Genomic DNA, 23,538 nt, shown 5'->3' with positions numbered 1-23,538 from the left:
CGACATGCCAGTGGAGTCCTCTCATTTGAACCGTTACAACATCGTATCATATGCAAGTGTCAGGGGCATTCCATCAAAATAAACATGACCCAAGCATATGTTTGAAGAAGTATGGTCTGGGAGGATTCCAGCACACATTCATATATAAAAATAACCGGAAGAGAATGGGGGAAAAAAAAGAGACAGAAAAACAAAGACTTTAACAAAACAACATATCTAAAAACATTTTATAAAATAATAAAGCGATAATCAATGCAAACAATTTTTTTTTTCAGGATCATCTTTCCACACATGCATGCCTTCTTACTCTTCTCAACTTAGACAGCAGGCTTCGAACTAGAACAAATGAAATATACCAGTGGAGAGGTACTCACACCTGATCTACTCAACATACTGTATTTCAACCTTTTCGCACACTCCAGCGTTCAAGGTGCACACTTTAAAGACTATTACTTTCTGAGCGCTATTCTTTAAATATTAGCAATTTCCTGGCATTTTCAACGAAAAAAACTTTCACCGCTTTAGTCAAATGTGTTGTTTAAGTGGAGTGGTCTTAGACATTTGCTTGTAAACCAAAAAACGCTCAGGCAACTGACTCGACGAAACAATCCTGGAAAAAATATGTAAATACTTTTTGAAAGTGTCAAAGTCAAATAACTGAAAAAGCAAGCACATTGTGGCAAACACAACTACCTGAGTGTCAGGGCGGCACGGGACTACGTGAAAAGGTCATGCGTCTGCCAGCACCATAGTGGAGCTCTCTGCATCTCACGGAGTGAAAAACAGCGCTCATGTGGCGCGGTCAGTGCGAAAAGGTTCATCTCCAATTGGCCTAGGTGCACAAATCAAGGAGAAAAGCAAATGAAGGAGGAAAGAGATGGAGAGAGTAAAAGAGAGAGACAGCCAGAGAGAGAGAGAGAGAATGAATGCTAAATTATACAATATCCACCCACTGACCCACCCAAAAGTAATATTTCCCTGTTGTCTGCTGGAGATCCTCAACCCTCGGCTTTCTTGTCGTCGTCGTCGTTATCATTGTGCGTGTGCCAGGTGAGTCTCTCCTCATAAAACGCGATGACGATTTGAGGACATTTTACGTTTGCCTGTCGAGCCGGAACGAGATCTGCTTCATCACTACCGTTCCTGGAAAGAAGAAAATAATTATTAAATATAAAATATCTTTCGTGAAGTTTTGAAAAACAAGTATGTAACGTAAGTGCTTAACATTAGCTGTATTACAAGGGAGCAACATACTAGTTGAAAGATCCGAGGATAGAAGTTAGATAAGCAAGAAGGAGCAAATCACACTAGAGTTACTAGAACAACTGTCAACCACCAGTTTATTTAGTTCAGACCTGTAAGAGACCCTCAGAAAAATTGCCGGAAAATCTGAAGGAGCTTAGCCCCCCACCTATCAAACCGAATGGGCACTGGGTATGATAATACAACTTTGTCTATATATTTGGGAAATGCAAATGGCAGCAAGAAATAGTCGTCTTTTCTTAGTCCGCATATTTGACAAAATAGAACGAGAACGAGGAAGAAGAAAAATGACAAAATAGAAAATTTTTGCTGGCAGGAGGAGATGGTCAGAATTTTTTTTAGCCAGAGTCAAAATAACCGGAACACTTACAGGTCTATTAGTTTGAAGCAATAAATAGGTACCAGAAACGAAACTCAAAGTAGCTGTATGCCAAATTGATCTGTTCCATTTGAAAGGCCTGTTTCCTGAGAATTTTGGTACCATTTTATCGCTCTTAGTAAATCTTTAGCTGTTTAAATATAATCAAATATTGCTTAATTCACTAACTGACTGCAACCCCATGTTTGACAGATAATAAAAGAGTTCCAAGTGCACTAAACCTCTCCACATTAACAGAGTACAATCACTGTAACATAGAGAGCCTAATTTTCTTATTTGACAGATCATTGCGAATCAGTATTTTATTGCCTCAAATTTGATAATCTGTCGTTATTTCGACATAAACACCAATCACTGTTCAAGCCGGCGCCACACCAGTCCACGCGGTGAGCGAATTAGACTATACTGAGTGCTTCATGTGTGGGGCGTCACATGCTTTCGGAGTTTAGCGAAAGTAATGATGCAAAACAATTCCAAACTGATGACCATTATTTTCACAGAAAATAACTGATCTTTCTAATACTATCTTGAGCCAGTTTTTACAAATTTAACGTACAAAATGATCTTTGAAAACTTGGGGGGTGTTAAGTATTTTACAGCGGTCGCAACTGCATAGTCATATGAGCGCACGGGACACACATTTTCAGCTGGTAAGAAATTTGGAATTTTGCCAGGGTGGCGGCCAAAGCCTACTTTTATTGATTTTGGGCCACAAAGGGATCTTTAAGGTGCCCAACTTCCACACGTGACCTCTTGAGATTTTTCGCCCTTGTCCGAGAAGGATAGGTGTAGACCTTTCCTACCAGTAGATCAGGGGTCTGGCTGAAAGACAGCTGTAAGGAGGAGCCATGGAGAAGCAGTAGAAAGACTGCAGAAGGAGTCAGGAGCCCAGAAAGCGGAGACAAAATCAGACAACAGAACATTAGAGAGCAGGAAAGGGGGTGAAAGGAGACAATTTTAGAGAAGAAAAATGTTTTTCAGTCACTAAACCCAAAAAATATACCACAGGAAACCCCACCCAAAGGTTTATAGTTCACCAATAAAAAGGTGGTAATTTAATGATCAATCTTTCCGCTAAGCATTCAAATGCACGGGTGTCAATTTTTTATCAGGTCGACCGCGAAGTGCTTTGCTGTCCACGACGATTCCCCAGTTCCACATACTCGAATATAATACAAACAACTAACATCATTTTAACGACAAAAAGCAGAAGAGCGAAATAGCAAAGAAACGGCAATCTGAAGGCCCCCCCCCCCCCATTCATTTCTAAAAAGGGCCAAATTCCATTAGTTTAAAATTGTCTCATGATCTGCGATGGACCTTGGTGCTTCAAGGGAAAAAGTAACTGTTCTCCGTCTCAAGACAGGTCGTATCAGACCGATGACTATCCAGCTAAAGTAGACCTGCATGTGAGCCTCAACCAGACTGTCTGAAAATTTTGCGCGCACCCCCCCCCCCCCAATAAGAGCTTAAATTTTGTGGGTGTCATAAGGAAGGACTTTTCCGAGTAACAAGCGACCACCCCAACAAACACAATAAAGAAGAGACCTAACCCTAACCCTAGAACTACCCAAAAAAAGAACCTGCAACGGGCCTCATGTAAAAAGGCCAGCACAAGTCCAAAATGAAAAAAAAACAAAAAAAACCCCACTCCAAAACAAAGAGCATGCATAAAAAATAATGGCCTACATCTACATTGCTATTATAATAGGGTTTGATACAATAACACAATAGAATTGGAGTATGAATCCTCCATACCATATATAGATCTAGATCTAGTAATCTAAATAAATCTAGATCGATATCTTGTAGAACAAGTGAATAGGAATAGGCCTTGAACTAAAAATCCGCATCCGATTCCGAAAAGAGGGACTCAGCTGAGTATAGATTCTAAATAATTCACGCACCTGATGAAATACTTTTTACCAACATTAATATTACAGCACAACCTATGACTACGATAGGGTTTGACACAATAGAATTGGAATATGAATCCTCCATTGAGGTCTATAATGATCTATAAAAATCTAGATCTAGATTCTATTAGAACAAGTCAAGTGAGTGAATGAATCCACACGATCTCAACAATTGAATTTGTCAACAAACGAAATTCAAAATGGCCGCTCGAGCACGAAACTGAAAGTAGATAATTTAGGTCGTCGTCCTTTTTCGTATTCGCATTTCTACTTAGGTTCCGACAATTATGTCGGAAACGCAGACGCCGGCACGAAAACGAAAGTGCCGACGGGAGAAAAAGGGGGCGCTGGCAGTCGGCCAGGCCTCGCACTACGCACATTGACTGATACAGGTGGGCCTAGCGATAGCATCGGCCGGTTCGCGGGTCGGGTCGCGATAGTCGGATTTCAGACGATTGTCGGCAAACATGTAGGTCTACTAAAGTCAAATAATTCCACACACTTCAAATAACAGTTAGCATTTGTATAGCGCAAGTTTCCACAAAACAGTAAGCTCTCTTTGCTTTACAAACTATTCTATTTCAGTTTCAGTTTGGTCACGAGTTTTCACATTTGAGTGCACGGGACTCGATTTGGTTCCCTTCACAATAGTTCACAGGACGGCTTCACCGACAACAAAACAACTAGCAGCAGCTACCAGTTGAAGCTCCTAATCAACACCTACCATTTCATGAGGAACATGAGCTCTCCACTGCTGTCTGTCGCACCAATAATTCTCTCCGGCGCTAACCCTCTGTCAAATCCCCGAGGCTTGTTGTCACCATCCTGATTTTAATACAGAAAAAATGACACACAACATTATGAAACATAGGTGACAATGGAAACATAGTGCGTCATCCTAGAAGGTTCTAAGCACTTTACAACACAGAATTATCACTCAACTAATGTAAAAAAAGGACAGAAATAGAGACTATTAACACACACACACACACACTACTTCCCGAACAACATTCTCACATTAAAAATTTACTGGCAAAGGACAGCGCTGAACGAAAAAGCCTTTAGATTTTTTTTTAAACTCTCAAACAGATTTGTGCCCCTGAAAGTAAATACAGAAAGACCTTCGCGAGGGAGAGTATGCAAAGCCCGAAAATCCTATTCACACCAGGAGAGTGGAATTGGTTGGAGTAACTGAGAAGCAAATTTTCAAGTACCTGAATCAGGGGTGTTACCAATACTTTTTCAGGCAATCAAAAAACAAAATTTAATGCCAAAAACAGTGATATGCAGAGCTTGTTATTAGCAGAGGAATTTTATACCTGTGTTGACTGGGCCGATTAAAATTTTTGAACTTCCCTCATAAATTATGTGGTACAACATGGCAATCGTATCACTGTCACTTCTTAAGCTAACATCAGTTTAACGAAAAATGATATTGCTTTAATTTTCAATGTCTATTTCACAAACAAGAAGCATAACCCAGATTGGCTATTTTGGCACAACCTATTTTCTTCAATATGATAATAATGATAATGGATTGCATTTATATAGCGCATATCCACTTATGCAATGCTCTATGCGCTTAACATGATACATATAATGGATTTACAAATCAATTTTAAAGGTACATAGTGTTACATACTCATGCAAACACATATTCACTCACGCACGCACCACACACATATACATACTCACATACATATGCACATACAAACTCACAACGATCTACAGTTTGGATGCATTCTGTCTAATCAAAATATGATGAAAATAGAAATGATTTTAGTTTCTTCTTAAAATTTCTAGATTTTCTGCTTCTCTGAGTTTTTGGAAGCCTATTCCAAACAAGTGGGGCAAAATATGAAAAAGAGCGTTGGCCATATGATCTGTAATTTATTTTAGGCTCAACAAGGGTTGTTTTGTCACTAGATAATCTGAGCATTCTAGGAGTCACATAGGGTGTTAAAAGCTGTTTTAGATAGTCCGGTGATAAATCAATTAAGCACTTGTAGCAAGTTAAACATTTTATATATGATACGCTCTTTCACTGGGAGCCAGTGTAATGCTTTTACAATAGGAGTCACATGATCATACTTTAGTTTTTTAGTAATTATTTTGGCAGCAATATTTTGTACTCTTTGTAGTTGTTGTAACTGTTCATCAGGTACACCAGCCAGTAAGGAATTGCAATAATCAATCCTTGACAATATAAGTGATGTTATTAAAGTTTTGGTGACACCAACAGATAGATATTTTCTAATGCTCCCTATTTTCTTCAGCTGGAGATATAGATTTTTACAAAGATTGGATACATGGTATTTCATTGACATATATCTTGATCTAGCACACCTAAATTTCTTATTTTAGTTTGGGCTGATATTTCGTGGCCATTGACGTTTATTCTGATATTGTCGATTTCATTGCATGCGCTGCTACGAAGAAATAATATTTCGGTCTTATCCTCATTTAATTTTAATTTGTTCTTGAACATCCATTTTCTTATATCATTGATACATCTGGCGATTCTATCTATGAGATTGTGTACATTGTCAGTTGTAGTGAATCCATACAGCTGTGTATCATCTGCATAAAGATGGTAATTGAGGGCATATAAAGAAATTATTGGTGACAGACTTTGCGTGTACATTGTAAAGATGACAGGACCAAGGACCGAACCCTGAGGAACTCCGTATTTTAGAGGTAACCTATCTGACACATCATTGCCAATTTTCATTGACATAAATCTATTGTCTAGATATGATTTAAACCACATTAGAACAGTACCTGAAAGTAAAAATGACTTTTCCAATCTCTCTAGTAAAATTTCGTGGTCGATGGTATCGAACGCTGCTGACAAATCAAGCAGAACCAAAACACATACTTTTTTATTATCGATTTCATTTAAAACATCAGATGATACCTTTAAAAGAGCGGTTTCCGTACTGTGGTGCCTTTTATAAGCAGATTGAAAAGGTTCTTCCATGTCATTGGCCTTTAGATGTTGTTGAACTTGACACAAAACGATTTCCTCCAGGATTTTTGATAAAAAGTTAAGTTTAGATTGGAAAATGGCCTAAAATTTCTCATGTCGTTTTCATCAAGACCTTGTTTTTTAAGTAAAGGTTTTACAATGGCTTGTTTGAAAAGATCAGGTACGATTCCAGTGGTGAGTGACATATTAATAAAACGAGTAACATATGGTGCGAGATCTTAGATGCACGTAACTAACAATGAAGTGGGTATTGGGTCTAAGTCGCATGTTTTAGCGGGGGACACTTTGATATACTTAATGACATCTTTCTCTGATACCACTATAAATTCACTCAATGTTGATTTGTTCATAATTGCAAGATTTTCACAACAACTATATTTGTATTTACATCTAACATATCAGAGTCTAAATCAGTTCTTATTCTTTCAATTTTATCATTGAAAAAGTGCAGAAAATTACAAAGTTCTTTATCAGTTCCAGGTGGAAACCGTGTACAATTCTCCCTTCCCAATAATTGATCAGACAATCGAAAAAGTTCCTTGCAGGAGTTTACATTTTGAAATTTGTTAAGATAGAATTGTCTCTTGTTGTTTTCAATCAGGGTGTTGACGTTACGTTCAGTTGCCAAAATCTGTTTGTGGACGTGGAGGCCTGTCTTTCTAAGCTGTCTCTTTCATCCTTCTCGGTAAGCTTAAAGTAGACACAGGATAGATTATGAACACATTCAACGCATAACTTTTATTTTTTTAAGGATATCCCCCCCCCCCCCCAAAAATTCAGTCTAACCCCCAAGAAGAGAAAAACCTTGCAAAATATTTAGCTAAAAATTACTCACCCCTGATTTCCCAACATCCTTCTTTTTCTTCTTTGAAGGGTCATCTTTAGCTCCGTTTGTGGTGGATTTTCTTTTCGTGCCTTTTTCAGAATCTCTCTTTTTCTTTTTCTCTTCAAACGCTGAGATCAAGTCTGGACAGTCTAAGTTCTCTTCTGGTTCCCATGTGTTTTCAGAGCTGTAGAGAGACAAAATAAAACAATGGGCATGAAATGCATGCACATGTTGGGGTAAGAAATAATTCTGTACCGAGACCAAAAGCACGACTCTTTACAACACGACGACTCTTTACAACAAGACCACTGTGCCTAAATCAAGGAATTTTAGTAGAATAAAATTTCAGACCTCTAAAAATATCCCTATGAACATCTATAGACTGAGGCGACGGTTTCAATGTTGAAGTTGGCCAAAATCTATTTATAACTGTTTGAACTTTCTAGTCGATCTTCCATGTCTCACATTCATGCAATTGCACCAACTTTAAAATGGAATTTAAACGATCTACCTCCAAACCTACACACTCATAAAGTCACCAAACCAATGAGTTACACTGAAACACACAAATAGTTGTAATAAAAAAACTTCCGGCAGAAAAAAAAAACTAAACTTTGAATGAGCACCCACAAGAACGACAACTTTCCCTTGTGGAAAACAGCACACATGGCCTACTGACAATTACCCAGCTTCAAATAATGGCTCATTTAGGGATCGGTGCTCACAAACCGATCGCCTGATTCGCGACCTTCGAAACAATTTGAGGCCTTAAGTCAGGCAATGGGTTTGTGCCACAATGGTCGCTTACTGTCCTAAATCTGGCTAGCCCTATCTAACCAAACCGAACAAGCCAATAGGCGTGTGCACTTTTGTCTATATTTGGTGAAACGCAAATGACAGCCGGAAATGCATCTTCCCTTTCTTAGTTCGCATTTTCGTTCCTATAAATATATTATTTGCTAAAATAGAAAATTTTGGCATGCCAGTTATATTTGGTCGGAAAATTTAAGTCAGAGTCAAAATTGCAGGAATTCCCGCAATCTCTTTGTATGTATATTAACAGGAGATTACTAAATTTAGTTTTACACCAAAAAAAAAACAAAAAAAATCTTACTCTGGATAGCCTTTCCATTTCAATAAATATTCCTTCTTTCCACCACGCATCCGAGAGTCGACAACTTTTTCAACTGTGAATTCTTCTTCTTCCTCCTCCTCCTCTCCTTCGACTGGATCTTCTTTCTTTTCTGTAAAAAGAAATAATTTTAAAATACATAGATTAGATAAATACATACAATACCAAATACCAATGAATGTCCAGCCCAAGCACTTGAATAATAAATGACGAGAGGTAATGATGAATTTTTGACCCTATACTAGCCTATACATCCAACTGAAAATGAAAGTAAAAGTTAAAGTTATTCATACACTTAAAAATCTCTAGCTCTAGAAATTGAATTCGATGCAAAAATGCTTCCTCCTCGTCCTCGCAGAATGAAAGGATGACGCCTAAATCTCGCAAATAACCAAAAAATCTTGAGATCAGAAACCGTTCGGAGAAAAAAAGAGTTCAATTTTATTTTCCCCAGTGCTCGGAGAAATAGTCACTTCGTAACAAAAATTTTAAGCTACCATTACCATTTATCAATCCCTGAGCCTGATTGATGTCACCCATTTCAATTCATTTCAGCTGCTCAAATTAACCAAACACAGGGAGTGTAAAAATTAAGTCAAAATAATAAATACATTAATCAATGCTCCGCGTTTGCTGACTCTAACGACAGTTCAAAATGGTGGAAAAAGATGAAAAAACAAACAATACAAATACTTTACTTACCAGCAGACATTGTGAAAGTTTGTCACCTCAGCAACTCTATTCTGAAACAAAAATTGTTCATACTTAATTGGCATCATCATGAAGGCCTAGGACTCCTTTTCACAACTTGGACAAAGCTTTCAAAAATCTAAAGTTGGTTAAAAATGAGATGTGTCTTCACTGGATTGTAAATTACAATAAAAATATCCTTTGAATGAATCAATCCATGTCAACAACTGAACAAAGGGGGAAAAATGCGCAGTCTACAAAATGAGTCCAGCCCAGACAAAAACAAACAGCAACAGTTGATCTGCAATAGAATATAGAATTTAAAAAATAGGGAAACAAAAAACGACGCACGTGTGTACTGTAAACATGAAGCTGCAGCGAGCACCTAGCACACCTCTCTGATTGGCCCAAATATACAGATGACATATTTCCGTCATCTTCCAGGGTGTCCCCACAGACTCTTGGATTTCCCTCGCCAGTAATTTAACAAGTTCTCGAAGAGTTTGTGCTTTTTGGTAGTCTAGTAATTTATGTCGTCTTTAATAAACAATCCCAGCAATTCTCGTTTCATAAATTTACCTTCTCAAAGTTGTAAACACACACAAGGGCACACAGCCCAAGTAGTACGCGATGAAACTTAGTTTTCTAGTAACGCAGCCCACCACATGTTTAGCGCAAAGCAGGCCCGCCATGGTGAGATCTAGCCAAAAGGCAAGGGAAGCCCCAGAAGACGACAAAAATAGATAGGGAAATTTCATCTATATTTGGGCCAATCACAGGTGTGCTAGGTGCTCGCTGCAGCTTCATGTGCTGACTAGATCTAGATTCTAGATCTCACCACCGTGCCGGCCCGCTTTGCCACAACGAAGTAGCTATTCGGACTCAAATTCCAGTGCGAGAGCGCAAGCACCGGTTGTACCATAAGCGAGGTCTATTATACTCGAGTCCGAATAGGATAGTCTCCTGTTGCTATTCGGACTTTAAACTAGTGGTAGGCTATTACACTGCGCTTCATGACTACAAAGGGATCAAAACATAAAATTCATAATCAGTCCTTATAAGACAGCCCCCCCCCCCCCCCCTCCACTTTCTCTCTCTCTCTCTCTCTTACTTTTCCTTTTTCTTTCTCCATCTTACTTACCCACGCCCGCCCCACCACCTTCACCCCCCTTTTTTTGGAAATAGATCTAGATCCTATATTTAATTTCTTCCCATACCGTTGCCCACTGCCCGGCCCTACTATTATATTATCCTTTGTAAAGAAAAGACCACAGTTCGCACAGGGTCACCACGGTCACAGACCTGCCACTCTATGAAACCTCGAAATCAGGATATCAGGGAGAAAAAATCGGGATTTGGTGAAAAAAATCGGGATCAACAGCAAATCACCAAGGTGACTCCCAAAGCTGACTTAATATTTTTCCAGGGGTGACCATCCATTACTTGGCCTATATGCACTCTGAGTGTCTTTGTTTGTTTGCAGGCGCGCGCGCGCGTGTGTGTGTTTGCGCGCGCGCACGAGTTATTATTTTTTTTTAATCCTGAAGAATCACTTCAAGCACTCCTAGTCCAAGTGTCTATACACCCACCCCACCAATAAATCCTAAAATACATGAACCTAAGTTGACCCCACCAACGGACGGTCCCCGAAACGCAGAACTCACACGGCGATGATATGTCACGTGACGCGAATAAAACAATTTTACTAACGGTTCCGACTAACTGCGCGTTCACACAAAACACTCGGATGAGCGACAGTCGTTCTACTTCTAGATCTAGTACTCTAGGATAACGACGGCGGCCAACCGACCAATTGTACCAACAAATCTCTTATCCCCCATAATGCGTTCAGACTAAAGCAACGACAACGGCCGTATGTTAGTCTTGTCAGCACAGTTACATGTAGTTGTGTGAGGGTTAGAGAAAGACAGTCGCTCGTCCGAGTGTTTGGTGTGAACACGCAGTTACCAGACAGCGGACAAGGCTTGTTTTGAAAGTAACAGCAGAACTACGAATATTATCGATTATTTGTATGGGCCACCTTTATTCTCACCCGGGATGAGAATAGTGCAGGCGAGTCTTTTGGCTATTCTCACCCGGTGCGCGTTCACCGTTATAGCCTAGATCTAGGCCAACAAAATTTTGCGTTCACCCTAAACCACAGAATTCTACAGTGATAACAGAAAAATTGTAGAATTCTGTGCCGTGAACAAACTTTCCATTACAACTGTTTTGCCCAGAAGTTCTTGCAAGATCAACTCCTCCCCTCTTCTCTCTGTCTCTGTCTCTTTCTGAATACTGTCTATCGGTGTGGGCGATCAAATTGACCAAAACAAAGTTAAAATATGATGTTAAAACACAAAAGTAAATTAATTTGGTTGTCTACAAAGATGCTACGGCTATTTAACTTTTCGAATCGAGCCGAACTACGCGGGTCGCCATTTTGTTTTGCCCGGAAATTCTCGCGCTACTCCTCTCTCTTTTTCTCTCTCTCTCTCTCTCCACTGCCCACAGACAAAATTGTACGCTTTTAGTAGGCTACAGTTGTAATGGAACGTTTGTTCACGGCACAGAATTCTACAATTTTTCTGTTATCACAGTGTGGAATTCTGTGATTTAGGGTGAATGCAAAATTTGGTGAACGCGCACCGGGTGAGAATAGCCACAAGACTCGCCTGCACTATTCTCACTCCGGGTGAGAATAGAGGTGGCCATCTAGTAGACCTAATTCTACCGTACTCAACCCCTACCCCAAGCCCTAAATTCTGCTGTCTCATAATGGTTCCTCGTTACGGAAGTCCTCCCAGATCTAGATCTAGAATCTAGAAATCTAGATTAGACTGTAGTGTAGTGTAGGTGCTCGGAAAGTGGCTATTCGCACCCGCCCGGAAGTTCTCGCAAGATCAACTCCTCCCCTCTTCTTTCTCTCTCTGTCTCTTTCTGAATACTGTCTATCGGTGTGGACGATCAAATTGACCAAAACAAAGTTAAAAAATGATGTTAAAACACAAAAGTAAATAAATTTGGTTGTCTACAAAGATGCTACGGCTATTTAACTTTTCCAATCGAGCCGAACTACGCGGGTCGCCATTTTGTTTTGCCCGGAAATTCTCGCGCTACTCCTCTCTCTCTTTCTCTCCACTGCCCACAGACAAAATTGTACGCTTTTAGTAGGCTACAGTTGTAATGGAACGTTTGTTCACGGCACAGAATTCTACAATTTTTCTGTTATCACAGTGTGGAATTCTGTGATTTAGGGTGAATGCAAAATTTGGTGAACGCGCACCGGGTGAGAATAGCCACAAGACTCGCCTGCACTATTCTCACTCCGGGTGAGAATAGAGGTGGCCATCTAGTAGACCTAATTCTACCGTACTCAACCCCTACCCCAAGCCCTAAATTCTGCTGTCTCATAATGGTTCCTCGTTACGGAAGTCCTCCCAGATCTAGATCTAGAATCTAGAAATCTAGATTAGACTGTAGTGTAGTGTAGGTGCTCGGAAAGTGGCTATTCGCACCCGCCCGGAAGTTCTCGCAAGATCAACTCCTCCCCTCTTCTTTCTCTCTCTGTCTCTTTCTGAATACTGTCTATCGGTGTGGACGATCAAATTGACCAAAACAAAGTTAAAAAATGATGTTAAAACACAAAAGTAAATAAATTTGGTTGTCTACAAAGATGCTACGGCTATTTAACTTTTCCAATCGAGCCGAACTACGCGGGTCGCCATTTTGTTTTGCCCGGAAATTCTCGCGCTACTCCTCTCTCTCTTTCTCTCCACTGCCCACAGACAAAATTGTACGCTTTTAGTAGGCTACAGTTGTAATGGAACGTTTGTTCACGGCACAGAATTCTACAATTTTTCTGTTATCACAGTGTGGAATTCTGTGATTTAGGGTGAATGCAAAATTTGGTGAACGCGCACCGGGTGAGAATAGCCACAAGACTCGCCTGCACTATTCTCACTCCGGGTGAGAATAGAGGTGGCCTTAACTTTTCGAATCGAGCCGAACTACGCACGCGGGTCGCCATTTTGTTTTGCCCGGAAATTCTCGCGCTACTCCTCTCTCTCTTTCTCCACTGCCCACAGACAAAATTGTACGCTTTTAGTAGGCTACAGTTGTAATGGAACGTTTGTTCACGGCACAGAATTCTACAATTTTTCTGTTATCAGTGTAGAATTCTGTGGTTTAGGGTGAACGCAAAAGTTGGTAAACGCGCACCGGGTGAGAATAGCCACAAGACTCGCCTGCACTATTCTCACTCCGGGTGAGAATAGAGGTGGCCTTAACTTTTCGAATCGAGCCGAACTACGCACGCGGGTCGCCATTTTGTTTTGCCCGGAAATTCTCGCGCTACTCCTCTCTCTCTTTCTCCACTGCCCACAGACAAAATTGTACGCTTTTAGTAGGCTACAGTTGTAATGGAACGTTTGTTCACGGCACAGAATTCTACAATTTTTCTGTTATCAGTGTAGAATTCTGCGGTTTAGGGTGAACGCAAAAGTTGGTGAACGCGCACCGGGTGAGAATAGCCACAAGACTCGCCTGCACTATTCTCACTCCGGGTGAGAATAGAGGTGGCCTTAACTTTTCGAATCGAGCCGAACTACGCACGCGGGTCGCCATTTTGTTTTGCCCGGAAATTCTCGCGCTACTCCTCTCTCTCTTTCTCTCCACTGCCCACAGACAAAATTGTACGCTTTTAGTAGGCTACAGTTGTAATGGAACGTTTGTTCACGGCACAGAATTCTACAATTTTTCTGTTATCAGTGTAGAATTCTGTGGTTTAGGGTGAACGCAAAAGTTGGTAAACGCGCACCGGGTGAGAATAGCCACAAGACTCGCCTGCACTATTCTCACTCCGGGTGAGAATAGAGGTGGCCTTAACTTTTCGAATCGAGCCGAACTACGCACGCGGGTCGCCATTTTGTTTTGCCCGGAAATTCTCGCGCTACTCCTCTCTCTCTTTCTCCACTGCCCACAGACAAAATTGTACGCTTTTAGTAGGCTACAGTTGTAATGGAACGTTTGTTCACGGCACAGAATTCTACAATTTTTCTGTTATCAGTGTAGAATTCTGTGGTTTAGGGTGAACGCAAAAGTTGGTAAACGCGCACCGGGTGAGAATAGCCACAAGACTCGCCTGCACTATTCTCACTCCGGGTGAGAATAGAGGTGGCCAGGTGCTCGATCGCTGTAGATCTAGTGCTGTAGCTTCATGTTTACATCCTCCACATCCTGAGGCCTCAGAGTCCCAACAATAACAAAACTCTAAAGGCAGATCTAGAGATCTAGATCTGTGTAGAAAAGTGTAGAAATTTGGGATGCTTAACTACACGTAGAGTTGCTAATTAGAGATTAAATAAAACGCACAATCCTCCAAAAATAGTCTCTTCATCAGCACTCTTTTGGGCATCAAAATTAACTAAAGCCCGCCATTTTGTCAATGACAATGATGAGAACGATGATGAGTCTGATCTATGCACACCGAACAGGATGAGGATATGCACGTCGTATTCACGAAAGATCTTATAACGTCTAGTGCACTAGTTCATGGCAAGCAAATATTCAACAATAATAACGATATTAAAGTAAAACAACATAAATTTTAATTTGATAACTCACCACTAGGCTGTACACAATGGTGCCTGCAGCTGCGACGCATGCGTAAAGCAACATCCGGGAAATTATACGCGCGAAGTTGTTCTGCTCCAGATTTTTAGTATTTTTTATAAAAAGATGGCCTCAAAACGCAAACAACGCACAGAACAAAGTACCTGAGTGCGTCATTTACTTTCTGCCGAATTTTGATGACTGCAATGAATGATAGTGGTGCTTAAAAGAAAAAGAAAGATTCTTTTCAAAATAATGATAGTGGCCTATCAAATCAAAGGAGCTCTGATGAAGTTTTGAGGGATTTTTTTTTTCTGACACAGAAACGAAAAAAATGCTGCTACAATTTGGCCAACTTGGCTAGATCAAGAAACTAGAATATCTAAAATTAGTAAAAGTAAAAGATCTAATCTAGATCTAGAATCCAGGCTAACGTGCTAGAAATCATCATCATCATCATCATATAGTGCCATCTGCTGCAGACATCGACGATCATGGCTCTCCTTTCACTCCTTTAATCGGACCCTCTTTTAAAAAAAAGAAAGAATAAAAAAGAAAAGCTTCTTTAACCAACCCATATTTCCTGTAGTTTTAGGTCAGTGATCGATTTTTCCTTGTTACCCATTCTGTTTAGTTTCTCTCTACTAATTAGTTAGCCTAGGTTTGCTCTGAGCCTACCCCTGCCTCCTTAAAAATTTTTTTTTTTTTAGTGAGAGCTAGATATTCAAAACCTTTAATGGCTATTCAGATGTCCCAAAAAGTGCATGTCTTTTCCTGATTGTAACTACTACTACTACTACTACTACTACTACTACTACTACTACTACTACTACTACTTACTAGATCTAAGTACTACAGTTGTTGCTGCAGCTACTGCTGGTCTACGCAAACGTGTCTACGACTTGCCTTCCGAGGCCACTACTGTCAATATTTTTTAGTCAATAATGCCGATTATCATAAGGCTACCAATCGCTACTTCAGGTCTACTACCACAGAATTCTACACTTAGTTAGAATTCTATGCCTACAACTAAATTACTTTTAGATCTACTAGCTGTTTGCTGCCACAACTGATGCTAATCAAACACCATATTAATGACTCTAAATGAACGCGTGTTCGTATATTTTAAAGATAATACGTACAATACAAGTGTAAATTGTAGATCTAGAGTGATTTCACAGCGCCGTGTTAAAAGCAGCCAAATAAACAATCTTGCTGACTCACTGCCAAAACAGAACAACCAAAACAGAACAACGCTTGCATGAGCAACAAAAACATTAATTGTACAACATGGATACGCCTTCGGCTCTCTTCCTGAAAAGAAGAGTGCAGTGAGGTGCTGTGATCAATGCAATCACTACTTCACCTATTCAATTCCAGTTAATCTGGGCCTGGGGGGGGGGGGTGTTTGTTTGTTTGTTTGTTTGTTTGCTGTTTTTGGTTTGTTAGTTTGTTTACATCTATTTTTTCTACCTATGAAAATAGAGTGAAAATACTTTGCTGGTCATTTGATAAAAGAGACTCAGGCTACACTGTCAGCAGAAGACGTAAAATTCAGACTCATTTTATTGGTAAGAGAAAGACTTGGGCCGTTACTTACAGGTGGTGCTCTTCTGGTGACCCGGTGTGGTTTGCGCCTCTTCTTTCCTTTCCTCAAACATATCTGTAATATCATCTTTATCTCTCATCTTTTTTTTGTGTTTTTTTTTGGTGGTGTTGGCCTATGTTTTCTACCTAATACAGCAATATCTTCGGCACTTTATGACCAATTTGTGTTGCAAATACCGTGAAACTTTTTTTTCAGAAACGAAGAGAGAGGCTTAGACCACAGACACAAAATAATAGCGATTTAACGGCTGGGGAAAAGAAAACCAGACGTTGCTCAAGGCCTAACCTAGATTACAAAGTTATGTCTTCTCAGTAGGCTACCTAGACTTTTGAGAAATTTGAAGTTAAAATGTTTTACTTTCACTTAACCGAGCTTTTTCAAATGTAATTCTAGAATCTTGTTAACGACCGACCCGAATAATCTTAAGATTTAGATACATCAGATAGAACATGCAGTTTTTTCTTACTCATGTGGTCTTAGTAACTCAAAACGACTAAGAATTGGGCTTTGAGCTCTTATAAGTGTGTGAGAATTTAAATCGTTCAGTCCATACCTGATCACGTAGGCTTCTTGCTTTTCCTCTTCTTCTCCTCGATTCCATCATACTTGAAGTCTGGTATCTGTCATAAATTGGGCCGTCCTGCTCAGTTCATCTGTCGGGCCGTATAGCTTCTCTTGTAGCGTCAGTGGGGTTGGCCAGGTTTCCTGTCTCAGGGCCCTGTGTGTCTTGCAGTGCTGAAGGATATGTTCAACAGTTTGGTCTGCCTCTCCACATTGGCATTTTGGTGATTGTACTAGTTTAAAACATGTGTATATATATTATCTCAGTCTTGTGTGTTGTGTCCTTAGTCTGAAGGTAATCACTTGTTCTTGGTGGGCTCATGGTAGCCATCTGGTGTCTGAGGTGCTTTAAATAGTGTATTTATAATAGTTTTTATTTCTGTGTAGTTAACGCTGTTGTCTGGTTTCTCTTTCTTTCTGTGCTCCTTGTTTGGCCATCCTGTCTGCCTGCTCATTTCCCAAGACACCACAGTGTGATGGAATCCACTGCAGCATGATCCTCAGACATGAGATGTCCTCAATTACTTTTCGTAGCCTTGGTAGTTTGCCTGAAGTGATTGCCTGCAGTACTGACATGGCATCTGTTAGGAATACTACTTGGCTTAGGGGGCTTACCACATTCTTGATGATGTTTGCTGCATGTATTATAGCCTCCGTCTCTGCCCTGTAGTTTGTACAATGTCGCCCCGTTGGGACTGCCTCTGCTTGTCGTCGTCCATTTGGGAACTGTACCTACACTCCGACTCCTCCTCTTTTCACAGCATCAGTGGCAGATCCGTGTGTACAGATCCTTATCCATGCTTCTCATGGGTATCTTTGTTCAAGCATGGACAGGGTGAGGGACTTTTTCTTGCTTTTAAAATGAATGAAAATCGAATTCACTTGATGCAGTTGCTTCAGCCTGACTCTCAGGCGACCCATCTCACCCTTCTTTCAATTCTGCAGGCTAATTATTACTCTGCTCTTCCGATTTCCCTACGTTCTTTTCTAACTGGTTGCACGACAGGCGTTTTATACGAGAGGGGCTCAAGAAGTCTTTGAATAAAGAAAGAGGGAGCTTTGGAACTTGGCACACATACATGTACTTTTATTCCTCTATTCACCAAGTAGAACGTCACACATTTCTGCCTCCTCTCTTTGGCCTTCAAATGTCCTTGAGAGAAAAATGACCCAATATGGCCCCCAAACCAGCCTTCAACAGCTTCAATGGCGTCCTCGTTGTCATGGAAATTGCGTCTTTAGAGTGATTTTTTAAGATTAGGAAAAAGAAAAAAGTCTAAGAGGGGGGGGGGTAAGTCTGGTGAGTAAGCTGGGTGTGTCAAGATTCCAAAGTCGCACTGTTCTGCTGTCTGGACTGCTTGTTGTACCCCGTGCGCAGGGGCGTTGTCATGCAGTAGGAGGACCCCATAACGGAGTTTTCCACGCCTTTTTCTCACAAATTCAGACCGCAATTTTATCAGCAACCCCGAGTAGTAGTCTCCTGTGATTGGTTTTCCATTTCCAGGTTGTAATATTAATTTTATCTATGTTAGTCTTAGTCAAGGGAAATAATAATTACTTTTTTCTATATGTATTATGTATTTTTGGTCTTCAATCAATATAAATGAGTGTTGTCCCTTGTCCTACGTGGAACATTGGAGTAAAGGCTCAAACAGAGTGGACGCGGCAGCGAAGCGGGGGCGGCGAAGGATTTTCCAGCGCGGGGGACACGTGGAAAAAAGACGCCCGATGCAAACAGAGTGGACGATGGTCGGAATTTTTTCTCATGATTTTCAGTTTTCAGTCGTCTTTTTTTTTTATAGTAGAGGGTTTTACGGCGCTCGCAACTGCATAAGGTCATATGACAGCCAAGGGGTGGGTGTCAACAGAGAAGTCTTTACAAGGAATCAGACTTACTCTGCTCACCTCTCTAGTTTCAACAGCACAAGGTCTGCTTCGAATATCAAGGCACCCCGGAAATAGCAGGTCACAAGAGAGTGACAAACACACAAAAGAAGTAGAGGAAAATGACAATAGTAAGGATTAAGAAAAAAAAAAAAGCAGCAGTTCCCTGTTGTAGATCTGACAAAGCTATGAGCGTGACATGAGTCAGCCCATTTACAATTCTACTGTGCTTGAACAAGAAATGTCCACCTTTGGGAATGGCCTAAAGACACTAGAGTCAGTGGCACTGCCCCGGGGGGGGGGGGGGGGTTCAGTCGTCTGTTACGAGTTACAGTTGATCATAAATTCAAGTGGATGAGGAAGAAGTTTTTTTTTACGTGGTTAATGTTGTATTGGTTGAACAGACGACGGGGAAGTCGACGTCGATGTTGGGTACATGAAAGCAAACAACAGAGAAGCATAATTATAGATTTAGATCTACGGCGAGTACCACCGCCTCATAAATCAGATTCTGGACGACAAAGAAAAACGCCTCAAATGCATAAGAATGAAACTCTCTCAACATTTCAATGTTTGTTGTAAAAGGTGGTTCCTCTCATTACAAAGCAGTGGACTAATTTTCGAAGACCATTGTCTCCTGTTGAACGCTTGGTCATTACACTGAGGTAAGTTTCTTTTTTTTATTCCTGTAATATGACATTTCTTTGTTTTTATTCTGATTTAAAGAAGGAGAGAGTGCAAATATTGCAGTCTAATGTCCCTTTTTAACACAAGTGAGGTCATGTCAGAGACGGAGCAGTGAAGACAGATTAATGTGCTGCTCCACACAGATAACCGCCCGTTAACATCAGAATATTAGTCGAACTAGTTATCTCTGGTCGACATCATATTAATTACAGAATTACCAGACAAATAATGACAGTACGTGCTATGAGAGTAAATTTCTTTGTCCAACTTAAGAAGTGAATGTATTGTGGCGACACAATGCAGTATTGCTTTACATTTTTGTTACGACATGATGGTGCGATCTTTTATAACAAATGTCTTGCAGATTCAAACTGTCCTTGTCTCTTCAAACAACAACCACATGTAGCTGTTTCCCCATCATCTGGGTCCTTGAAACACGACGACTGGTACTGGGAAAAGAGAACCACATTACCTCTCTCTCGAGGGAGCATTTTCGATATAGTCTTGTCAGATTGTTACATTTTTTACATGGAAGTTTGATTCTGACTGCAGTTTCTCTGACTAAATCGACATCATACTAACATTATGGATCCCTGTAGTCGTGCTGGGTGAATTGTAAGTTAGGGAAAATAAAAATAAACTCTCTTCCGAAGAGGATATATCAAACAAATCTCATTGAGACCAAACTTTGATTCCGTTAAAACAGTATTAAATGAAAACAGCTAATCTGATTTGGACATTGGCGACAATGATGTATAAAAATCATTTAATATTTTGGCCTGCTTCAGGAGTTCCACCCCATGAGGTGAAAGAAAACGAAGCGCGCTTACAGAATTAAAGTTGGGATTTGGGATATGGAAAATTGGATGCGGTACATGGGAAACAAGAGGTGAGAGATGGGAAACAGAAGGTGGGATTTGGAAGATGGGACTATGGTCATTCAGTCCACTCCACTTGTAGCGAAGTCGGTTGTAAAGATCTTCGGGCGTAGCGATCTTTTTCTGTGGAACGGGCACCAATGTAACACGAACTCAATAAAACTGAAACGGTTGTACGTGACGGCTGTAGTGAGGCATATTCTTATCCTCGGCCTGAGACAGACAGACGGACAGACAGACATACAGACAGATGGACGGACAGACATACAGACAGTTGGATGGACAGACTGACGGTCAATTTTATATCTACCCGTACACTTTAGGTTTTTGTGCGTGTGGGGGGGGGGTAGGTGCGGCTCGTGGGGCTAAAAAGTGGACGTGCACAATTAGGCTATCGCATGCTGAAGATAGTCAATGGCATAGTAAATGAGACGGTGTATAATTTTAGGATCTTTGGGTTGGTGAGGGAGGGCCTCGTGCTTTTATTTTCATTCTTTTTACTTGTCGCTTTGATTTCTAGTACTAAATTTATTTGTTAGCTAAAAATCAATTTCGTTCATCTTGTATTGGAACTGAACACTCATGTGCACATGCCATTCCCCCAAGCCAAAATGAGTAAAGAAGTAATGCAGGTAAGAAATCACTTTTGTTGTTTGGCATGGTTGCTAAGGAGTTTTGTTCAATATGTGTTCAGAAACGTTGACCTCGATTTTCCCAAAACTGAACTTTTACATCTTCCCTCATTCAAACCTTCATATTTCGAAATTGAGAAACGATAGAAAGATAATCTTTTCACCAACTTGTAGGGCTTGAAAAGCCCTTTAATTTGATGTCTAAGTCCATATGTCCAAAATACGAGAAGTAACTCATTTTGTCAGCACGACTTTCACTACTCCAGTACAAAACCATTCAAAGGCACAACTCATAGGACGGTCACGTTCACCTCCTACAGGTTCACGGTCACAGAGTCACTTAAAATAGGCTAGTGGTAAAACAAACAATGAACCAATCACAATTCACTTGAGCACTCCGCTGGATTGCCCTGGGGCTCACATAATATTGGCAAAGAATAGCGCACGGTCTGTGGCGTTTATTTTTAGACTGACTACTGTGGGCTGAGTTTCGGCACTATTCGACAGGAGCACATTTGAGATGTGCCGTCTTATTAACATCAATGTACCGCCAAACTCGCTACGAGTGTCATCATCGCTTGGGTTATCCCCAAGAGCGATTTATAGGTCAGGTTACACCGTTTAGTATCCTTTTTATGTCTAGCTAAAGCGCATGGACTTTGACATGGCATAGTAGATGTTTTGCGGCGTCATAGACAGAGAAATAACAGTTATGGAGCCTGTGAGTACCTTTTTATATATAATATTTGGCTAGTGTTTGTTTCTGGCTTCTTTTATTTTATAATTGTGTGTGTTTTACGTAATAGAATATTGAAAAATTTAGGGCGGCACTGCACGACCGTACTCTATGGACGAACCGCGCCTGGTTTGGGAGGGGGGGGGGGGGTGGGTGGGTGAGAGAGAGAGACAGAATGAGAGAGATAGAGAGAAAGAGATTGGGAGGGGGAGGAGTAATATATAAAAAGGGTTTACGACTCGAAGTAGAAGAAAATCCATGGCGTTACAAACTTCAAAACGTAAATCTGAGCTTCAAGACATTTATTGAACTTGAGGTCAATAAAATACGGATAGAACTGATTTAATCGGCACGGAACAAGAAATACTTCTACGGTATACTAGAAAACAAACTGAAAGTTAGAAGCAACCACTCCTTAGCGCTGCCCCCTGTACATCACCCAAAGACCCACTTTTCACACACACGCAAGGAAAGTCTCGACGTGCACTCGCTATGTAAAAATATAAAACCTCTGTACTGACACTTGATACCTTTCCAATGACGCTGTCCCACGCAGATGGAGTCTAGAATCAGATACTGTACACTGTACTAGACTCACAACCACGTACACATTGAACAAATTTAGCCCACAATTTCCGGTCCAATTCAAATGTTCTTCTCTTCTTTGCTCTTCTCTGCTCTCAGATCACTGCTCTAAGAGAACTGTGTCGAATGCTAATTTTAGAAATGTGAGTCTAGCTGGGGTAAAGGTGGAAAGAGGGAAAGGGAAAAGGGGCGGGGGAGGAAGAGGGTGTATTGTTTTAGGCCCAGACCCTGACAGCCGAACGTGGCGCTTCCCTCTCCTCGTCAAAATTCCCTCTATAACATTACTGGGCGGAACGAAGGATCGCCGGTCCAGGGTCCTGACCAAGTAAGGGAACTCCGGGAAGTAGGGGACGAAGAGAACACAAAACAGAACCATGGGTGGCTTAAAAAGCAATAGAAATAATTATACTAACAATTGATGTACAAGTAGTAATAAGGGACTGGTTGAATGATGAATGTAACTGGTAAAAGTATGTAATATAATAGGTATTAGTGCTGCAGACGTGTCCTTCCTTTGTAAGTAACAGAGAGGCCAATTGGCAGGTAGAAGCCGTCTTTTTACCTTCCTGGTCAAAAGCTGGTCAAAAGCTGGTCAAAAGCTGGCCAAAAGCTGGCCAAAAGCTGGCCAAAAGCTGAATTCGCCCGGAGGCTGACGTCACTGACGGGCATCTGTGTGTGTGTGGATCTGTGTGTATGTGTGTGCAGATAAATTTCTCATTGCGAAGGGCGATTAAACGTACGAGCCGGCGTTATAAACAAAAGATGAAGGAACAAGTCTTTGTAGAGCGACAACACACCAAACAACCACTATTGTTTCTCAGAGCGCCTTCAAATCGGCCGAGTATAGGTTGATTGGATATTAATGTGTAATTACTTGAAACTAAATTTTGTCAGCTAGATCTATGAATCTCTTCTCCACTGTACAGCCGACAAAAACCGACCGGCACCCCCGGTCTTGCCCAGTGAATGAACCGCGCCTGGTTATGTGAAAGAAAAACATTTTAACTTCAAATTTCTCAAAAGTCTAGGTAACCTACTGAGAAGAAATAACTTTGTAATCTAGGTTATAGGCTTTCTGCAATGTCTGGCTTTCTTTTCCCTAACCGTTCAATCACGTAACGAAGCGAATAAATAAAGTTCACTCCTCACAACCCCCCC

At 40.8% G+C, this 23,538-nt stretch overlaps 1 protein-coding gene across 2 annotated transcripts in view; it reads right to left on the bottom strand.

The window, feature by feature from the left end:
- LOC101860376 (chromobox protein homolog 1) overlaps positions 1 to 14,848 on the bottom strand; it is a 17,158-nt gene extending 2,310 nt beyond the window's left edge. Inside the window, exons 1-6 of one of the 2 annotated variants that reach the window (XM_005111045.3) lie at positions 14,821 to 14,848; positions 9,208 to 9,248; positions 8,488 to 8,617; positions 7,383 to 7,557; positions 4,283 to 4,383; positions 962 to 1,143 (exon numbers count right to left, since the gene is read on the bottom strand). In XM_005111045.3, the coding sequence (XP_005111102.1) occupies positions 999 to 1,143; positions 4,283 to 4,383; positions 7,383 to 7,557; positions 8,488 to 8,617; positions 9,208 to 9,217 (561 nt within the window). In that variant the 5' untranslated portion in view covers positions 9,218 to 9,248; positions 14,821 to 14,848 and the 3' untranslated portion in view covers positions 962 to 998. Of the gene's footprint in view, positions 1 to 262; positions 1,144 to 4,282; positions 4,384 to 7,382; positions 7,558 to 8,487; positions 8,618 to 9,207; positions 9,249 to 14,820 lie in introns of those variants that run through there. The other variant, XM_013089588.2, reaches the window with a different exon arrangement.
- Between the last annotated feature and the right edge of the window lie 8,690 nt (positions 14,849 to 23,538).

Source organism: Aplysia californica, unplaced genomic scaffold (genome assembly GCF_000002075.1).
Source record: "Aplysia californica isolate F4 #8 unplaced genomic scaffold, AplCal3.0 scaffold00991, whole genome shotgun sequence".
Taxonomy (NCBI): Eukaryota; Metazoa; Mollusca; class Gastropoda; order Aplysiida; family Aplysiidae; genus Aplysia; species Aplysia californica.
Note: the sequence above shows the minus strand (reverse complement) of the source record. Positions and strands in the feature narration are given on the sequence as shown.